Source organism: Corapipo altera, unplaced genomic scaffold (assembly GCF_003945725.1).
Source record: "Corapipo altera isolate COAL_440 unplaced genomic scaffold, ASM394572v1 71, whole genome shotgun sequence".
Lineage (NCBI taxonomy): Eukaryota > Metazoa > Chordata > Aves > Passeriformes > Pipridae > Corapipo > Corapipo altera.
The window spans coordinates 4,085,880-4,101,423 of record NW_020884916.1 but is presented as its reverse complement, the minus strand read 5'-3'; the positions used below and the strand labels follow the sequence as shown (position 1 = coordinate 4,101,423).

General features: G+C 61.8%; 1 protein-coding gene across 8 annotated transcripts in view; it reads right to left on the bottom strand.

The window, feature by feature from the left end:
- Positions 1-15,459, bottom strand: part of IGSF9B (immunoglobulin superfamily member 9B) — a 49,484-nt gene extending 34,025 nt beyond the window's left edge. For all 8 annotated transcript variants that reach the window (XR_003529704.1, XM_027655526.1, XM_027655527.1 and 5 more), the window contains exons 1-7: positions 15,363-15,459; positions 7,518-7,715; positions 6,345-6,491; positions 4,775-4,926; positions 3,509-3,626; positions 2,587-2,728; positions 2,335-2,480 (exon numbers count right to left, since the gene is read on the bottom strand). Coding sequence is in view for 7 of the 8 variants with exons in the window: in XM_027655526.1 (XP_027511327.1) it covers positions 2,335-2,480; positions 2,587-2,728; positions 3,509-3,626; positions 4,775-4,926; positions 6,345-6,491; positions 7,518-7,715; positions 15,363-15,426 (967 nt within the window). In the remaining variant the exon portion in view is untranslated. The remainder of the gene's footprint in view (positions 1-2,334; positions 2,481-2,586; positions 2,729-3,508; positions 3,627-4,774; positions 4,927-6,344; positions 6,492-7,517; positions 7,716-15,362) is intronic.
- Between the last annotated feature and the right edge of the window lie 85 nt (positions 15,460-15,544).

The following is a 15,544-nucleotide window of genomic DNA, read 5'->3' as shown; positions in this document are numbered from 1 at the left end:
ATGGGGGAAGAGCCCATCTCTCCCCCCAGCCTGGTTTTAGAGGATCTACACCACTTTTGTAATGAACTCCAAACCCAGCAGCACCTTGGCTCCCACAGGCTGTTATCTCCAGCCTTGCTACACACAAATCCACCGTAATACCTGGTGTTTCTGGGAGGCTTTACCAGTGCCCAGGGTGTTCCTGCCTGGGGCTCATTAAGAGTTGCATTTATGAAGAAACAGGAGATATGCCTGCTCCCAGTTCCACACCAACTTGCATCCTGCTGAAGCCCAAGCTGCTCCATCACAGTGGGACACGCGTGCAAGGTGTGACACACACCCAACAGCCTGGTTTGACACACCAGGAACCAAAACTATTTCAACTCCCAAGCCTTAAAATACACCAACAGCAGCAACCAAGATGGTCAAAGAGACCCATGTCCAGGCTGCCATGAGCCCTTCACCTCCTATATCTGCTTGTCCTCGTGGCTCGTGCCTCATCAAGGCCGGGTCATGTTGAACACCAAACACCTCCACCCTTTCCAAGATGCAAAAACCTTAAAACACATATCTAACCCCCCCCCCCATGCTGCACCACCCACACAGAGAGGTGTCTCGCAATCCTCCAGTCTAGAATGTGTCATTAACAGCACTTCTAAGAGCTTTTTAATTAAGTGCGAGTGGGTTGGAGAGAATCTAGACTTTCTTTAATAAGAAGCTTTTGAAAAAAAAAAAAAAAGTTACTTTTAATAAGAAGAGTGAGTATTTCTACAATCTCGTCTAGACACCGGCAGCGCAAGGTTATGGGAAAATCCCGATGGGCCTTATGCTGCATTAAGGGATCAACAAGGTTTGTTTGGGGTGCAGCACCTCTGCTCTGCTGATGCAGTAACACAAAGTGGGGGCTTAAAGGCAGGGTGCTTAGTAGGAAAGGATGGAGGACGTGGGGGTGCCCTCTCCTTGTTGCTTTCTTGGGGCTAAAAGGACAAAATTTGGGAGATATTCTCCCTCTCTGCCGAAACGTATCACCCCATCCACCCCCCCAAACCGTGTGCCCCCCGGCAGTGGCACCGTAACCCAGATTGCTGAGTGCTGCATATGGAGCAGGCTTTACCCCCCTCCGCTTAACTCCACCTCTTAGGAAATGTAATCAAGGACTCCAGCAGCGCGGGAGAGGGTAATGGGATCGAGCCTTTCACTACTAGGTCACTGGCCGGGGGCCAGCCCGGCTCACTAATGACCCAGAGATGTGTCCCCATCCGCTTCGGTGGGTGGGAAGCTCCTTCCCGAGGCATCAGCCCCCACATGGACGAGGTTTGCTCAGGAGGAAAAGGGTTTGTGGCACCAAGAGCCAAGCACCCCTCCCTGTGCGCCTGAACGGCAGATTGTCCAAACGCTGTTTCTCCTGCCACTAGAGCTATTTTTAACAGCTATCAGCCCTGACAAGCGGTCCTGGATTAGCAGCAGGGCAGATTTAATGGCCTGAGGCCACAGGCTTTCCCAAGAGCCGCCCAGCCGGGCACATCCAAGCCCCAAATCAGGCCTCTGCCTGGGCACAGCATAACTCATACCATCCCCCTGCCCGCTCTGCCCCACAGGGAAGCAACAGGACCTCCCAGCCCTTCTCACAGTGGCTCCCCACTAACCAGCACCGGGTCTAGAGGCAGCAGCTCTACGTCAGCCTGGTAAACCCGAGCCATGAGCCCACTTTGCTCAGGCCCGTCTTTCATTATGAAATAAAAGCGCCACAGTCTTTTACAGAAGAGCAATATTGCAATTGTGAGCGGCGGCAATTGAGGCCATTACTGTCGAATGCCACGAGGCGCCGGTGGCACACTACCCATTACCGCCCGGGGATCCCGGGAGAACAGGCGTGGGAAGCAGTGCTCCTGCTCCAGCCCGTTCTCCTCCGCTTGTTTAGATCAGTTACCGCCTGAAAAATGTGACACACAAGGCTGCGGAGCTCGCGGAACAGCCACACCACAGGAACAAGCCCCCACAATAAACACCAAAAAGTACAAGACCGAGAGCCCTGATCCGGTGCTTCCCAGCAGGATGAGGGCAGAGTGTCGGCAGCAGCAGTGGGATATGATGCTCACCTAGACAAAACCCACAAAGGTGGACACCTGCCCCCAGCTCAGCAGTGTCACCCAGGATGCTCAGACCATTTCAGACCATTTGCTTTCTTCTCTCCCACATCCATGCTCTCAGTTTTCCACTGAGGGTGATTCCACGCTCATCCAAAGGCTGCTGTCACATTAACCCGATTCTCTTAGGATCACACCAGGACAACAGAGCCTCTGGGGCTGCCTCAGAGCCAGGTGTTACCAATGCCAGCCCCATCCCCGCACTCACACTGCACTGTCAGGTAGGCAGAGGCTGATGGGGAGCGGCCCAGGCTGTTGCTGGGGATACAGGTGTATTTTCCAGAATCCTCTGGCTTGACATGGAAAATAATGAGCGTCCCATCGATCAGGATCCGCACCCTCAACTTCAGGTCGCTGCGAGAGAAGAGGAGAGGAGGATCACTGGGAGGCCCAGGGCAACGCCCAGCACAATCCCAGCTCCTGGCACAACTCCCAGCTGCCAGGCCAGGTGCCAACTCACTTCTTGAAGTAGACGTTCTCCTCCTCCCAGTACCACAGGTAGGTGAGGTTCCCGGGGTACGCCTCGGCCTGGCAGGTGAAGAGCGCATCCTGGGAGATGTTGACCGTGATGTTCTCCGGAGGGGAAACGATAAAGGGAGGTCCTGGAGGAGGGGGAAGAGGAAAGTGTCACCCCCACCCCTAAAAGTGTCCCCACAAAGGTTGCTCAGGCTCAGCCCCATCACAACACTGTTGGCTGGGAGCTGCTGGAGGGCTTTGGGGCAGAGCTGGCCCCGATTCCCTGGGATCACAGGGTGCAGGGACTGACTGAGGGCCACAGTGACCCTGTTATTCCCAACCTTTTCCCTAATCTCTACAGCTTTGTGGAGGGGATCCATGCCTGTGGTGCACGGCTCTGCTTCTCTCAGGGCACACAAACACACGCCTCACTTCATCCCGAGCACTTCTCCAGAATAGCATCACCCACGGGAAAAATCCAGGGAGGGGGAGAGCACTGCAAACTGCCAGGAGCCAGCAGTTCACCACCGCCACAAAAGCAGAGCAGAGGACACCCCGCTCTCCCCTCTGCGCCGGTAGCTGTTGACCTAATTAAAGATTTATTTAATAAGAGCGGGAGCGCGGAGCAGGAGGCCTGTCATGCATCACCGCTGTCTGACGAGGCACTTCATGACAGCCTCAATCTTTTCCCCGCTTCCCCAACCAAACCGAGCTGCCATCGGGGCCTGGCTGCTCGTCAGGACAGCACAGCCACCGCCACGGCCCAATTAAGGACATTCCTCCGTCCTCCAAACGGGATGCAGAGCCCGGGGGCAGCCGGCACGATGCCAAGCGCAGAGGCCTTGGGGTGGCACCGCATCCCTGTGGTCCACGTGTCCCCACTCCCAGAGCTCCTGGAAGGGCGCTGAGGGGCTGGAAGGGCTCACCTTGAACGAGCAGGCGCGTGGTGTGCACGGCCTCCCCCTGGATGCTGTACGCCCGGCAGGTGTAGGCACCTCTGTCCTCCCGGCTGATGGAGAGCACCGTAAGGCTCCCGTCGCTCACCTGGGAACAACAAGGGAAGACCCTTGGAGCGTGGGCAGGGACCCCCCACCAAGGAAGATGAGGGAAGACCCTCCCTCCCTGCTTCCCACGGCACGGGAGCTGCCGGCGCTTTTAGGGCCGGATGAGAGACGGGTTTCCCCGCTCTGCAAGGCTTCGGATATTAATAAACCAACACACGCGTTTCTGCTCGACGCCAAGGGGAAGGGAAGGAAAAAAAATAAACCATAAAATAAATAAATAAATAACCATCGCAACGCGTTTATCTCCCGGAGAAGCGACTGGCAGGCAGCAGGATCCAAACTGCTCCTGCCAAGCGCCCCGGCACCTCGGGGTGCTTCATAAGGAGCAGGATGCCTCGTTAGAGCATTCCCTGCTTCCCAGGGACCAGCCCCACTGCTGGGGTGGGGAATGAGGGGGAGACCCCAGCCTGGCCCCTGTCCTCCCCCCATGGGGACACCTCACAGCTGGAAGAGGAGTGGACAGGTTGCCCCTCAGGGATACAACAGAGGAGGGATGGATATGGGACCATCACCCTCGGGGTAGCAGAACCCCCATGCACAGGGAGCCCTCCCAGCCAGGCTTCCCCCCCACCTTATTCTGCCTCATCCTTCTATTTCAATTAGTAACAAATGATTCCTAATTACTCTCATTAGTGCCTGCGCTGATTCCAATGCCTGATTTACCAATTACAGCTCAGGGGGGAATCTCTGCCTGGGAGCCTCTGGGATGCAAAAAAGGGTCCTGAAGGGGAGGGGAGGAGGGGAAATCCTCCCTGCTCAAACCCCTCCTGCATCCATCCCTGTTGGAGGACACACATCCCCAGGCTGCAGCCCCCATCCCATCTCCAGGGTCCCAGCCCCTGGGATGGGTCCACAGGGAGCAGCTCGGGTGTAGGAGTAGGGCTGTCCCAAGCACCTGAGGGGTCTCCAGCCCTCACCCAAGGGCAGCCAGCATTACAAGCTGCTGCTCAGCAGGGATGGGGAGGGGGAAAATGGGCATTTCAGCATGGAAAAGTGCTGAGAAAGCATGTCTGGCTCCAGGCACGGCGGAGCCGCCGCCATAGTCCTGTCAATACTGTCCCTGCCAGCGGGGAGCCCAGGAGTCCCCACAGCAGCCCCCACCAGAGACCCTGTCCGTCCCCAACCTACCTGGTACTTGCCATTGTCACCCAAAAGGTCTCCCTCTCTCAGCCAGGTGACGATGGGCTTGGGGTTCCCGAACGCCATGCAGGTCAGGGTGACACTGCTGCCCTCCTTCGCCTCTACGTACTGCGGCGGGGTCTCCGTGAAGGTGGGGGGAGCTGCGGGGCACAGGAGACCACCGTGACCCCCCAGTTCCACTGTGGCTCCGGGGGGGGCACAGGGACAGAGGGGCAGCTGCCTGCACACCAGGGACACCCTGAACATCCTCGCAGCGGGGCTGAGACCGCCCCAAAAGCGAACGAGGCTGCAGGGACGGGGATGACAGCGGCTCTCACGGCAGCTGTCCCTGGGGACACCGACCAAGGGCTGCCGCACCCCAGCCCTGTCCCCTCTCCTCCCCACCAGCTCCGGGGCACGGCACCGCGCCCCCCCCCCCTCGCTGCACATTAACTCGCTCTTGTCAAAACATGGGAAAACACCGCAGTGCAGATCGAAAGGCTCCTTCCTGATGAAAGAGGCTGGCAGGATTACAGCCCGCCCCTAATTACCCGCGGTTGTTAAAGCCCACTTTAGAGGAAGACAGGTTGGCAATTTAATCTGCTCGGGGAAAAAGGAAAAAATAAAGAATTATATTTTGTTTCTCCCCAAATGATTTTTATTTTCCCCCTAAGAAAATTAAGCGTTGTAATGCGCTGGGGGAAAGCCACAGCCTTCACCCTGAAAGCAATCCCTCGAGCTGGAAGGATTATGGTTATTATATTGTTATTAAGCCCCTGCACGCCCTGTGCTGTATAAAACCCCCAAAATGCCCCATTTTGCCAAGAGGAGGGACAGGGCATCTGGGGCCACTTCCAGTCTCTTGAGCTGGCGGTTTCCAGGATCTGTACACGTGGTGGAGGTGAACCATGCACCATCCTCCTCCTCCTCCTCTTTCCCTCTTTCCCAAGCCCTCGGAGCTCATTAGCAGGCAGGGGGAAAGCAGGAAACGGCAGGCAGGGCAGCAGGCAGGGATGGGGCTGGTGGCCTGCACAGCCCCGCTTGCAAAGCTCCTGCTCACTAATTGGGCTCAATTAGGTGGCTCTGCTCCATGCCATCCCCCCAAAGGTTAAATTGATTGCTCAAGGTCAAGGCAATACCAGCAAGGAGCTGCCGGTGCCCACATCTCCTCTCCAGCCACCCCACTGCAGCAGGAGAGGCACAGCCCTGCTGCTGGGCTAAAAATAAAGATCTCTCTCCTGATGTGCAGAATGACAATTTGCTAATTAGTTTAATATACGGCCTTAATAAAATGAAAAGTAATTTGAGTAAATCTGAATTTCGAGAAAACAAAGATTTGATTTTCTGATCTGTTTGTTGAGAGGAGATTCGTTCCCAGCCCCAGTTCTTGATGTCTCTCCTTTAAACAAGCTCCACGCAATTAAACTGAGGAATCCCTAATAAAACTTTGTCCCCTTTGAAGTCATGGCCAGCCTGGATGGCTTCAGGCTCGCGTGTCTGCGAGGCACAGGTGCCACTGAGGTCCAGCATCCATCAGAAACCTGGCATCCACCCGAAATCCCATTCTGGCACCGCTCACCCTGCACCGTGAGGTGGACCCAGCTGCCGTTGTGGAAGGTGTCGTACTGCTGGTCCAGCATGAGCACTTTGCACTCGTACCAGCCCTGGTCCTCGGAGCGCACCTGCTCAATGCGCAGGGAGGCTTTGTCGTGCAGGCTGGCCCGGCCTGTGGGAGAGCACAGCGTCAGCTCCACGGCCCCCTGACACCGGGGCAGCCCCCCGGGGCACCGCTGCAGGGGACACGCCATCCCGCCCCGGTTTGGGGGCTGGTGGAGCCTCCTGGTCACGGCCAGCCGGTGACACACTCGCCCGTCTGGGGATGGCAGAGCCAAGCTGCCACGGCCAGGCAAGGTGCCTCGAGCGGCGTCTGCCCGCAGTGACACCGGCCTTCTGCTCCCAGCCGGGGGCTGGCGGCGGGACAGCCGGCACACAGGCGTGCCCCAAAGCCTTCCCGGGCCTGGGAGACTCCCAAAAAGCAGGGCGGCCCTGAGCTGACCCGGTGCACAGCCCAAAAAAAAAAAAAAAAAGGGTCAGGAGCAAAGCAGCCCAAACCTCCACCACTGGGCTGTGGCACTGCTTATTCATGAGCTGAGTTTGGCAGGGCTTGGCCAAGCCTGAGTGGTGCATCTTTGCTGCTGCAGCATTTCTCAGGGAACAATTTGGGCAGAGAGCCCCGTAACACCCAGGGAAGATCCCCAGGACAGCACTCCCCAGGGAACGGGATACCAAACTGGGCCTGCCCCACCACACCAGCCTCCTCAGGGCTGGTCCCCAGCTCACACCCCCCACCAGAGGACACCGGCCACGTGTCACAGGCGGCACATTGGCGAGCGGCCACATGGGCTCTGCAGCTCCAACCTGTCACCTCCGCCCCGCACGTGGCCCTGGCTCCATCCCCCCAGGGTCCCTCCCCAGGCTCACAGCTGCTCCGGGGCGCAGCGGCAGCAGCCACCGCCACCACGCGTCACCCTGGGTTTCTCTGCCTCGCTTGCTCCGGTCCCACGCAGCCCAGCTGGCTTCCTAACGCTGCTGCTTAATTAAAACCAACTGGGTGGAAAGCGAGCAACGAGAGGCAGAGCCCGCGTGGTTTCCGACGGAGGAACGGACGGAGCGGAGCTGTGCGTCCCAGCCTGCGCCAGCAGCCGGGACCTGGCACGTCCCCCCCCCGTCCCCCTGCGCCCCCAGGACTCACCGGCATACTCTGGGTCGACATGGGGAGGGTAAAACCCAAACTTGATGAAGATGGGGATGGGGACGCCGAACTTGAACCACTCCACGACATAGGGAGGGGGCTGTCCCGTGAGCGGGTGGATCACGTCGCATGGCAGGATCACGCTCTCGCCAGCGCGAGCGGTCACGAACTCGGGCTCCTCCCTCGAGCCGAGGGCACCTGCGAGGGGGCAAAGGAACAAACTGTGGCTGATCCCACTGCTGGATCCCAGCATCAGACTGGGACCCCCGGGAGAGCCACAGCAGAGGAGATGCCTGTCCCCAGCTGCCTGTCTCCACTAAGGGCAGCCCCTGGGTCTCCAAAACCAAGAGGGAGTCCCCAAGCTCCTCCACTCAGCTCCAGGGCCACCCCGAGCCACCAAAAGACACGTGAAAGTGGCCATTAGCATCCACTGCTCCAGGACAGCTTCCCAATCTCTGCACCAGGGCAAGGGTGCTGTCCTGAGACCCCACAGGGGTTTTGGGGACCCCCTGCTCTCAGTAGAGGGGGGCACAGAGCATGCCTAGCACTGCTCCCCACCCACCAGCACCAGCAGGGCTACCCCATGTCCCTATGGCAGGGAAAAGGCTGCTTTTAGCAGCCCTGCTTGTGCCCCCACATCCTCCAGCGAGCATGCAGGGACCACTGACCACAGCTCTGCTGTGCCAGCCCAGTGACCCAGCTCTCCTGCAGCTGCCAGGGTGGGCAGAAGCCCCTGGAGCAGCGATGCTCCAGCCAAGTCAACGTGTCCTCGGGCATCCCTGAGAGCCCTGAGCCTGAAACCCGGCTGCGACCTGCACGTCAGGTCTGTCACCCTGCTCCTCCCAGCTGGGTAATTACAGGGGACTTTGGTCTCAGCTCCGAGGCTGCTCCACCCCGGCTGTGCCGCCCTGCTCGCTGCAGCCTGGCGTCATCCTGCTCTGCCAGCAGCAGCAAAGCTGCATCCTCAGCACAGCGTTCGGAAAGGGAGAGAAAGGGAAACCCAGGGCTGGGGGGAAGCCAAAGAGGGGGGGGTCCCCAAAACTAGGTTCAGACCCACATCTCCCTTCCCATCAAGGAAGGGCCCCCCATTTTCCTGGCACACGCGGCTGCCGCCTGCTCCGGGGGGATGCTCGGGGAGGGATGCTCGGGGAAGCACGTTCCCACTCCTCCGCGCTGCTCCTCGGGGCCGCCGGTGATTGGCGGCGAGTGACATCACCGCTTCCCCGCCGCGGGAGCCGAGCATCACCGGCTATTTTTGGCTCTGGCACAAGCGCGTACCGGCGAGAGGCCCGTGATGTGCCACCCCACGGGCCCACCAGCCGAGTGTCCCCGTGGGAAGGGCAGCGGGCAGAGCCAGTCACGGCTCTCACAGGGCACACGCACGGTGTGCCACCGCAGAGGGTCACAGCCTGACGGTCACGCGAGTGTCCTTAGCCCCCACACCACCAGCAAACTGGGCACCGGCCGCTGTTCAACCGGGAGGGCTGGCTGGTGGCAGCGGGGCGGGTGAGGCCGGGGTGCAGAGCTGAGAGCTTTGCGAGGAGCCGACGCTGCATTGCACACCCACTGCAGGCACCCGGCCCTGCTAGGGGGGTCCTGCACAGCCACAGAGCCGCCTGGACCCCGCCGGGGAGGGGGGATCGCTGAGCACACACGTGCAGTGGGCAGGCACACACGCGCACCCCGCTTTGCACCACGCCGACAACACTCTCACACCTCTCCATCCCTCGTTATCGCTGCATCGCCAATGAGCTCACATTCGCACCCTGTCAGCAGGGACGGTGTCAGCCCTCCCCTGCCGCCCCGGCACAGAGCTGTGAGAGCCCGTCCTGACCCCGCTGCGCCCATCCCGGGGTTGGGAGGGGGGCTGCGTTGCAAGGCTGGAACCCCCCTCCCTGCCCGTGGTCCTCCTGCGCCGATCGGGGACAGCGGCTGTCACGTGCTGCTCAAGAGCATCCAAGGACGCGCTTCGCCGGCCGCCTTGCCCGAGCCAGCGGGTCCCCAGCACCTCACTGCCTGCAAAGCCACAGCCTTCCTTCCACCGACAGCAGAGGATGGAGAGGGCAGCACTGCAGTCCCTTCCCCAGCCCCCTGCCTGCCCCAGCCCACCAGCTCCCGGCGCACCAGGGTGGGATCTTGGTTTCCAGCCCAACACCAAATGGAGCCTGGGATGCTGATGCTTGCCCAGCTGGAGCAGCTCTTTGCCCAAGAGGCCACCCAGACACCCCGGGGATGGACGCCAGGGCGTCACGCGACGCCAGGATCCCCTGACTGGCTCCCCAGCAAAGCAGTGGGTGACGTTCCCCGGGGAGGGGACGAGCCAGCAGCTCCGCTGGACCCACGGCTGGCCACGGCTGCCCGGGCGGAGGAAAATAGGTCAGCCCCGGCAGCTCTGAGCGCCGGTGTCTGATCGCAGGGCCGGTGGGGAATTGCACGCACGGCTGAGCATCACCTCCCCACGCGCACGGCCGACTGGCAGCCACGGCAGATAACCGGCCCCCGGCTCTCCCCAGCTGCCACCCGCCCCGCTACCGCCCCGTGCCCTCCTGTCCCCGCTTCCAGAGAGGCCTGAAAGCAAGGGGAGATGCTTCACAAACCCTCTTTTGGGTCTCCTCAACTTCCCAACCCAACCCTGCGCTCCCAGCCCCGACCAGGTTTTCCTGCCTAGTCCAGGCCAAGAAGGCACGCGAGCGATGGGAGGCTGCAGCTCTCAATCCAAAGTGTTTCTCACCCCCACATTTGTAGGGAAACGCCTGAAAACAACTCGCAGACGCCAGAAGAAACAGAGCACAAATAGATGGGGTATTTTTAAACCCACTTGGTCTTCCCAGCCAAGTTCAGAGGGGCTTCAAGGCTTAACCTGCAGTTTGGAAATACGGTCGCCACCAACGAGCAGCAGCAGGGATGGGAGCCCTGAATCCCCCTCGGTGCGGGAGCTCACGTGAAGCTGGGGGATGCCTCGTAAAGAAAAACAAGTAATCAACAGGCTTCGTCATCCAAGCAGATCCAGGGAAAATAAAAGCACGCCGCGTGCCAGGAGGCAAGAATACAAGATGCGGAGGTGGAGTTGAACAGCATCCCAAAGGGAGAGGAGGGAAGGCTGCCGCCACGGAGACGGTGCCACCACGGGGCTCCCCAGCATGGTGATGCCAGGGATGGGGAGACCCTCACCTGGATCTGGGCATCCAATTCCTCCCATCCCAAGAGCAGAGACGTAAGGTGACACAGGACTTGGTGAAGCTGAAGGCTGCCAGCATCTCAGGTGCACTCGCTGAAGCAGGACCCTGCCTGCAGGTGACAAGGAGGTGGCCATGGCAGAGAGGTTTCCAAAGGAACCAGTGCCTGGGAAGGCTGTCCTGCCCAGCACAGCAGACACCCCTGCCTTGAGTCAGAGAGGTGACCTACTATCTCCCTGCAGCCTGCTAACAAGCACGGAGACACCACTATTTGCTTCCAACACTGCCCCCCTACCCAGGCACTCATCCCCATCCCTGTCCCCCCTGGGGACGGCTGGGGGAGCAGGCAGGGGGCCCCGAGCCCGTGGACCTCTCCTCCCTGCCGAGCACAGACGAGATCTGCTCTGACACATCCCGCTCACATCGGAGGAGGCGGGATATGGCAGGGATCTCTGAGGACAAGGCCACCAGCGTGGCATATGGAGGCCAGCAGGGAAGGAGAGCAGGCAGCCATCGCTGTGAAACGAGGAGGGAGGCGACTGCAGCCCGTGGGGGGGACAGGGACAATGTGCTGCAGGGACCCTGCTGCAGAGGCACTGCATGGGGCACCTGCCCCCCACCTCCATAACCCCCCCAAATATCTCAGAGGGAGTTGCACCCCCTCCTGCAAACTCGATCCCCCCCTCCCTGGCCAGGGGTACCGAGAGCCCCCCAAAAGCCTCTGCCTGTCCCCTGATGGGGGGCAGCCCCGGGGCTCCGGAGCGCAGCCCTCGCCCCCTCCCCCAGCTGGAAAGCAGCATCTGGGCTTTCAGCGCGATTCCTGCGTTTTAAACCCGATTTTCCAGATGGATGGAGGGCAGCGCGCAGGTCAAGCGACATGCCTCAAGGTCACACGGGGCCAGCGAGGAGAAGGATTAGCTGCTGTCAGGGGTGGCTCAGTGCCCCATTCACAGTGAGACAGTGACTCTAAACCCCGTCCCTGGCACAAAGACTGCCCTGTGGGACCACCAACACCACCCCCATGCAGGCTGGCAGCTTCCCTGGCATCCCTAGGGGAGTGTGCATGCACGGAGTGCTGCCCCACAACAGCCCCATGGTGGGTCCCTGCTCCCTGGAATGACTCAGGTGGGAACATGCCTGGCTGGGCAGCAGCTCAGCGAGCACGTGGTAGCACAGGTTGGTGCTCGGAGAGGCACAGAGATGGGGCAAGTGAGAAAATCGCTTCCCTGCAGTCACCCTACTCCCACCTGGGGGTCCCCTGCACCCCCTCCCTCTAAACACCACCTGGTGTAGAGCATCCCCAAGTGCCACATGGCAGCTGCCTCGTGGGAACCATCATCTCCCAGCAACAACCAGCAGCTACCTGTGCATTCCCTGAGAGCTCCTTCCGCGTCCCACGGGGCTGAGCGAGCTGCTGTGGTGGGAGACTGGAGCCCAAACCCATCCCAGAGGAGACCTCCTGCACCTGGAGGCACTGCCAGGGTGCTGTGCCCCCCAGCCCAGCCCCTCACAGCACCAGTACCCATGGGCAGGCTGCCCATTGCCCTCTCCACAGAGTAGCATGTACCACTCCAGTGCCTTCACAGCCTTCCTGGAAAACTGGGATGCAGGCAGCGCTCCGAGCTGCCCGCCAGCAGCTCCTGAATCACACTGTTCCTGGCTCAGGCAGCCCTCCCACCAACGCCAGCCTCTCCATCGTGGAGAGGGAGGAAGGGAGTTGTTTTTCCAAAGGCCAGCTGGTCGCTCAGGGCTCCCAGCTTGGGAGATGCCTCACGCAGGGAAAGGGAGAGGGAAGGACTCCTCCATCGGCACGGAACAGGGCTGGACCCACTGCTCGCCCATCTGCAGGGCTTCTCTTCCAGCCTCAAGGCACGACCTCCAAGGCGAAGGACTAGAGGTGAATGGGAGCTGTCCCACCCCGATGCAGCTCCGGAGAGGAACTTGCAGGGTTCGCCCATCGCCGGCGAAGCATCTTCCAAGTCAAAAGGCAACCGAGCCGGGAAAGCACCATCGCCAAACCCCTCCGGCAAAGCCAAGTCATCGACCGAGACGCTCACGCCCCTCCCTGCCCCGCGCTCTCCCATCCAACAGGTCCAGAGGAGCACAAATCCTCCAGGGAACGATGGAAACAGGAGCTGGGCCAATGCCCTTGGCCGTTCCCGGTGCCAAACCATTGCCTTGCCAGAAGAGAGTGGGGCCAAAGCCGCACATGCCAAATCCGGCAGCTGCCAGTCCAGACCCCTCCATGGCCAAAGAGGCACCATCCCTCGTGTGGAAGAGCTCTGCACCGGGATCGAGCAGGGAATGCAGCGCCGGCACCGCCGCGCCAAACCGCTCCAACCGGCCAAGGTCAGTGCCAGGAGCATCGCCCGCCGTGGTGTCCAGGGAACCTCCTTGACAGGAGTCCTTGCCTGGGGCTGGCAAAGCCAAATCCTCTCTCCGCAAACCTGCCTGCCGGATCCACCAGCCTCCCCACTCACCGTGTGGTGCCAGAGCGTCACACCCGTGGGAGAGGGAGGAAAAGCCCCTCGGTGTGACGGCACTGCTGGGAATGCCAGGAGGCCGGATCCCTCCTCTGACACCCACTCCCCGTGCGGTCACGTCCTGGCTCTCCTCCCCCACGCCATAAGAAGGGATAACGCACACTCCTTCCTCCTCTGAGCCGATTAATGCCTGGAAAGCCCTCGGAGAGCCAGGCAAGAGGGCTGCCCAGGGCCAGCGCTGCTGCTTCTCAGCTTGGCAAGGAGAAGGCAGTGTGGGAGGAAGGCCACGGCAAGGGGAAAAGCCCCGGCGAGGGCATCGGCGCACGGTGAGCCCCAGCTCTGCTCTGAAACCCTGTCCCCAAGCAATTCAGGGTGACAGCCCCCCAGGAGGAGAGGACAGCGCTGGGGTTAAGGGGCTGGTTAAGGAGTTAAGGCTGGTTAAGCGCTGGGGTGAGCCCCGTGGGCTCCCCATCCCCCCACAGCCCTGCGCGGGGGCCACGGCAGCCCACAGCACCCCCTCAGCCGGCGCCCACCCCCGCATTACTCACGGCGCGCTCATTCACCACGTACACGCTGCTCCACACGCACAGCACCCCCGTGCCCGGGGGTTCCCGGCGCCCACCCACCCCCGCCACCGCTTCCGGAGCCCCATCCCGGCGGCTCCGGGGTATTTCCAAGTTCCCGAATGCTGAACTCGGCTGCTCTGCTCCTCTCCCAGGCAGAGCATCCCTCCACAAACCGCTGCTGCAAACCTCTGCCTCACCACACTGCAGCACGCATTTCAGGAAGGCAGCAGCCGGCCACGGCTCGGGAAGAGGGGATACGTACCCCCAGGTAGGGCAGCCCCCATCCTGACCCCCCCAAAAGCACAGCCCGATCCTGACACACCCCCCCCCCGACTCCAAGGAGTCGGCTGCCAGGCGAGGGTGCCAAGGGACCGTGATATGGTACAGATCTGACCCTCTGGGCTCGAGGAGTGCTGTGAATTGGGGGGGCTGCAGCACCCTGGCAGTGCCCCCTCCCAGCCCACCCGTGTCCGCCGAGCAGGCGTTCCCCCCGCCACGGGGAGGGGAGTGGTGGTGGCTGCCAGCCAGGCATCGCCTGCTGCCGGCAGCCACTGCATCCCCATGGGCAGGGCACAGTGACACTCAGGGCACAGCTTCTGCGTCTCATCCCAGGTACGGACCACGGGGTAGCTGGGATGACCCGTGCCCAGGGAGGAACCAGCGGCAGAGATGGGGGACGGTGCTGCACCAGCGGCAGGCAGCTCCCCTCTACCTGCAGGGATGGCTCCGGGGGGTGGGAGGGGGCTGGCAGCCGAAGGAAAAGAAGCCGGAGCAGGAAAATCAGGGTTATTCCCCACTGCCGTCTCCCTCCTGACCTTGGACAACCCTGTGCCTCAGTTTACCCCAGCACGGCAGCCAGCCTGCAGTGGGGGGGGAAGGAGGGCAGCCTCTGCCGGGTGGGGGGGGAGCAAAGTCACCCCCAAACCCGCAGCCGGGGCGCTGCAGGGGAAGGCGACGAATCTCTCCTGCATTTCTCCTTGCCCAGCCGGGCTACCCTTGCAGGGAAGGGCAAACGCTGCCCGCACCCTTCGGCGCTGCCGCAGGCGCTTCTTCCCCAGGACGAGAGAAAAAACACGGATGCGAGAAATGCTTTCCCATCCCCGATCGAGGGGGACACTCAGCCAGCCGTGCCCCGCGCCAGGACCCGCAACCCGCTTGCCTTCTCCCAGAGGGAATTTCCAACCCTTGGGCAGAGGCTCCGCCGCACCGAGAGAGCGCGGCTTCCCGAACTTCCCCAGCTGCAGCCGCTGCCCTCGGGGAGGTCACGGCCAGCCCCGCCGAGCGCCTGCGGAGGGAGGATGCGCCGGGCGCTCCCGGCTCCCCCCCCCGGCAGCGGAGGATGAAGGAATCGCCAGCGCCCCGCCGCAGCGGGAAGCGCTCGGTCCCCGCGCCGGCAGCGAGAAGGACGCGAACCTCGCAAAGCCCCTCCGCAGCCGCAGTCCTCCCCCACCGCCCCTTCTGCCCGGGACGCGATGCCCTCCCCGGTGCGTGCATCCCTCCCGGTCCATGCGCATCCCCCCCGCCGCACCCGGCACAAGAAGGGGGGGGCACGCACAGGGCGGCCCCGCAGTCCCCCGGGGTTAACCCCGGCGGACAACACCCCCGCGGCCCCGCACTCACCTTGGACGGGCAGCCCGCGGGCGCCGAGCACACTTGCTACCAAAGCGGCCACATACCAAATCATAGTACTACCGGCCCCCGGTGCGCAGCATCTTCCGCCCGCCGGGCGGCCCGGCCGGGGCGGGGCGGGGCCGGGCCGGGGTGGCCGTGTCCGGGCAGGGCTCGGCGGGGCCGGCGGCGCG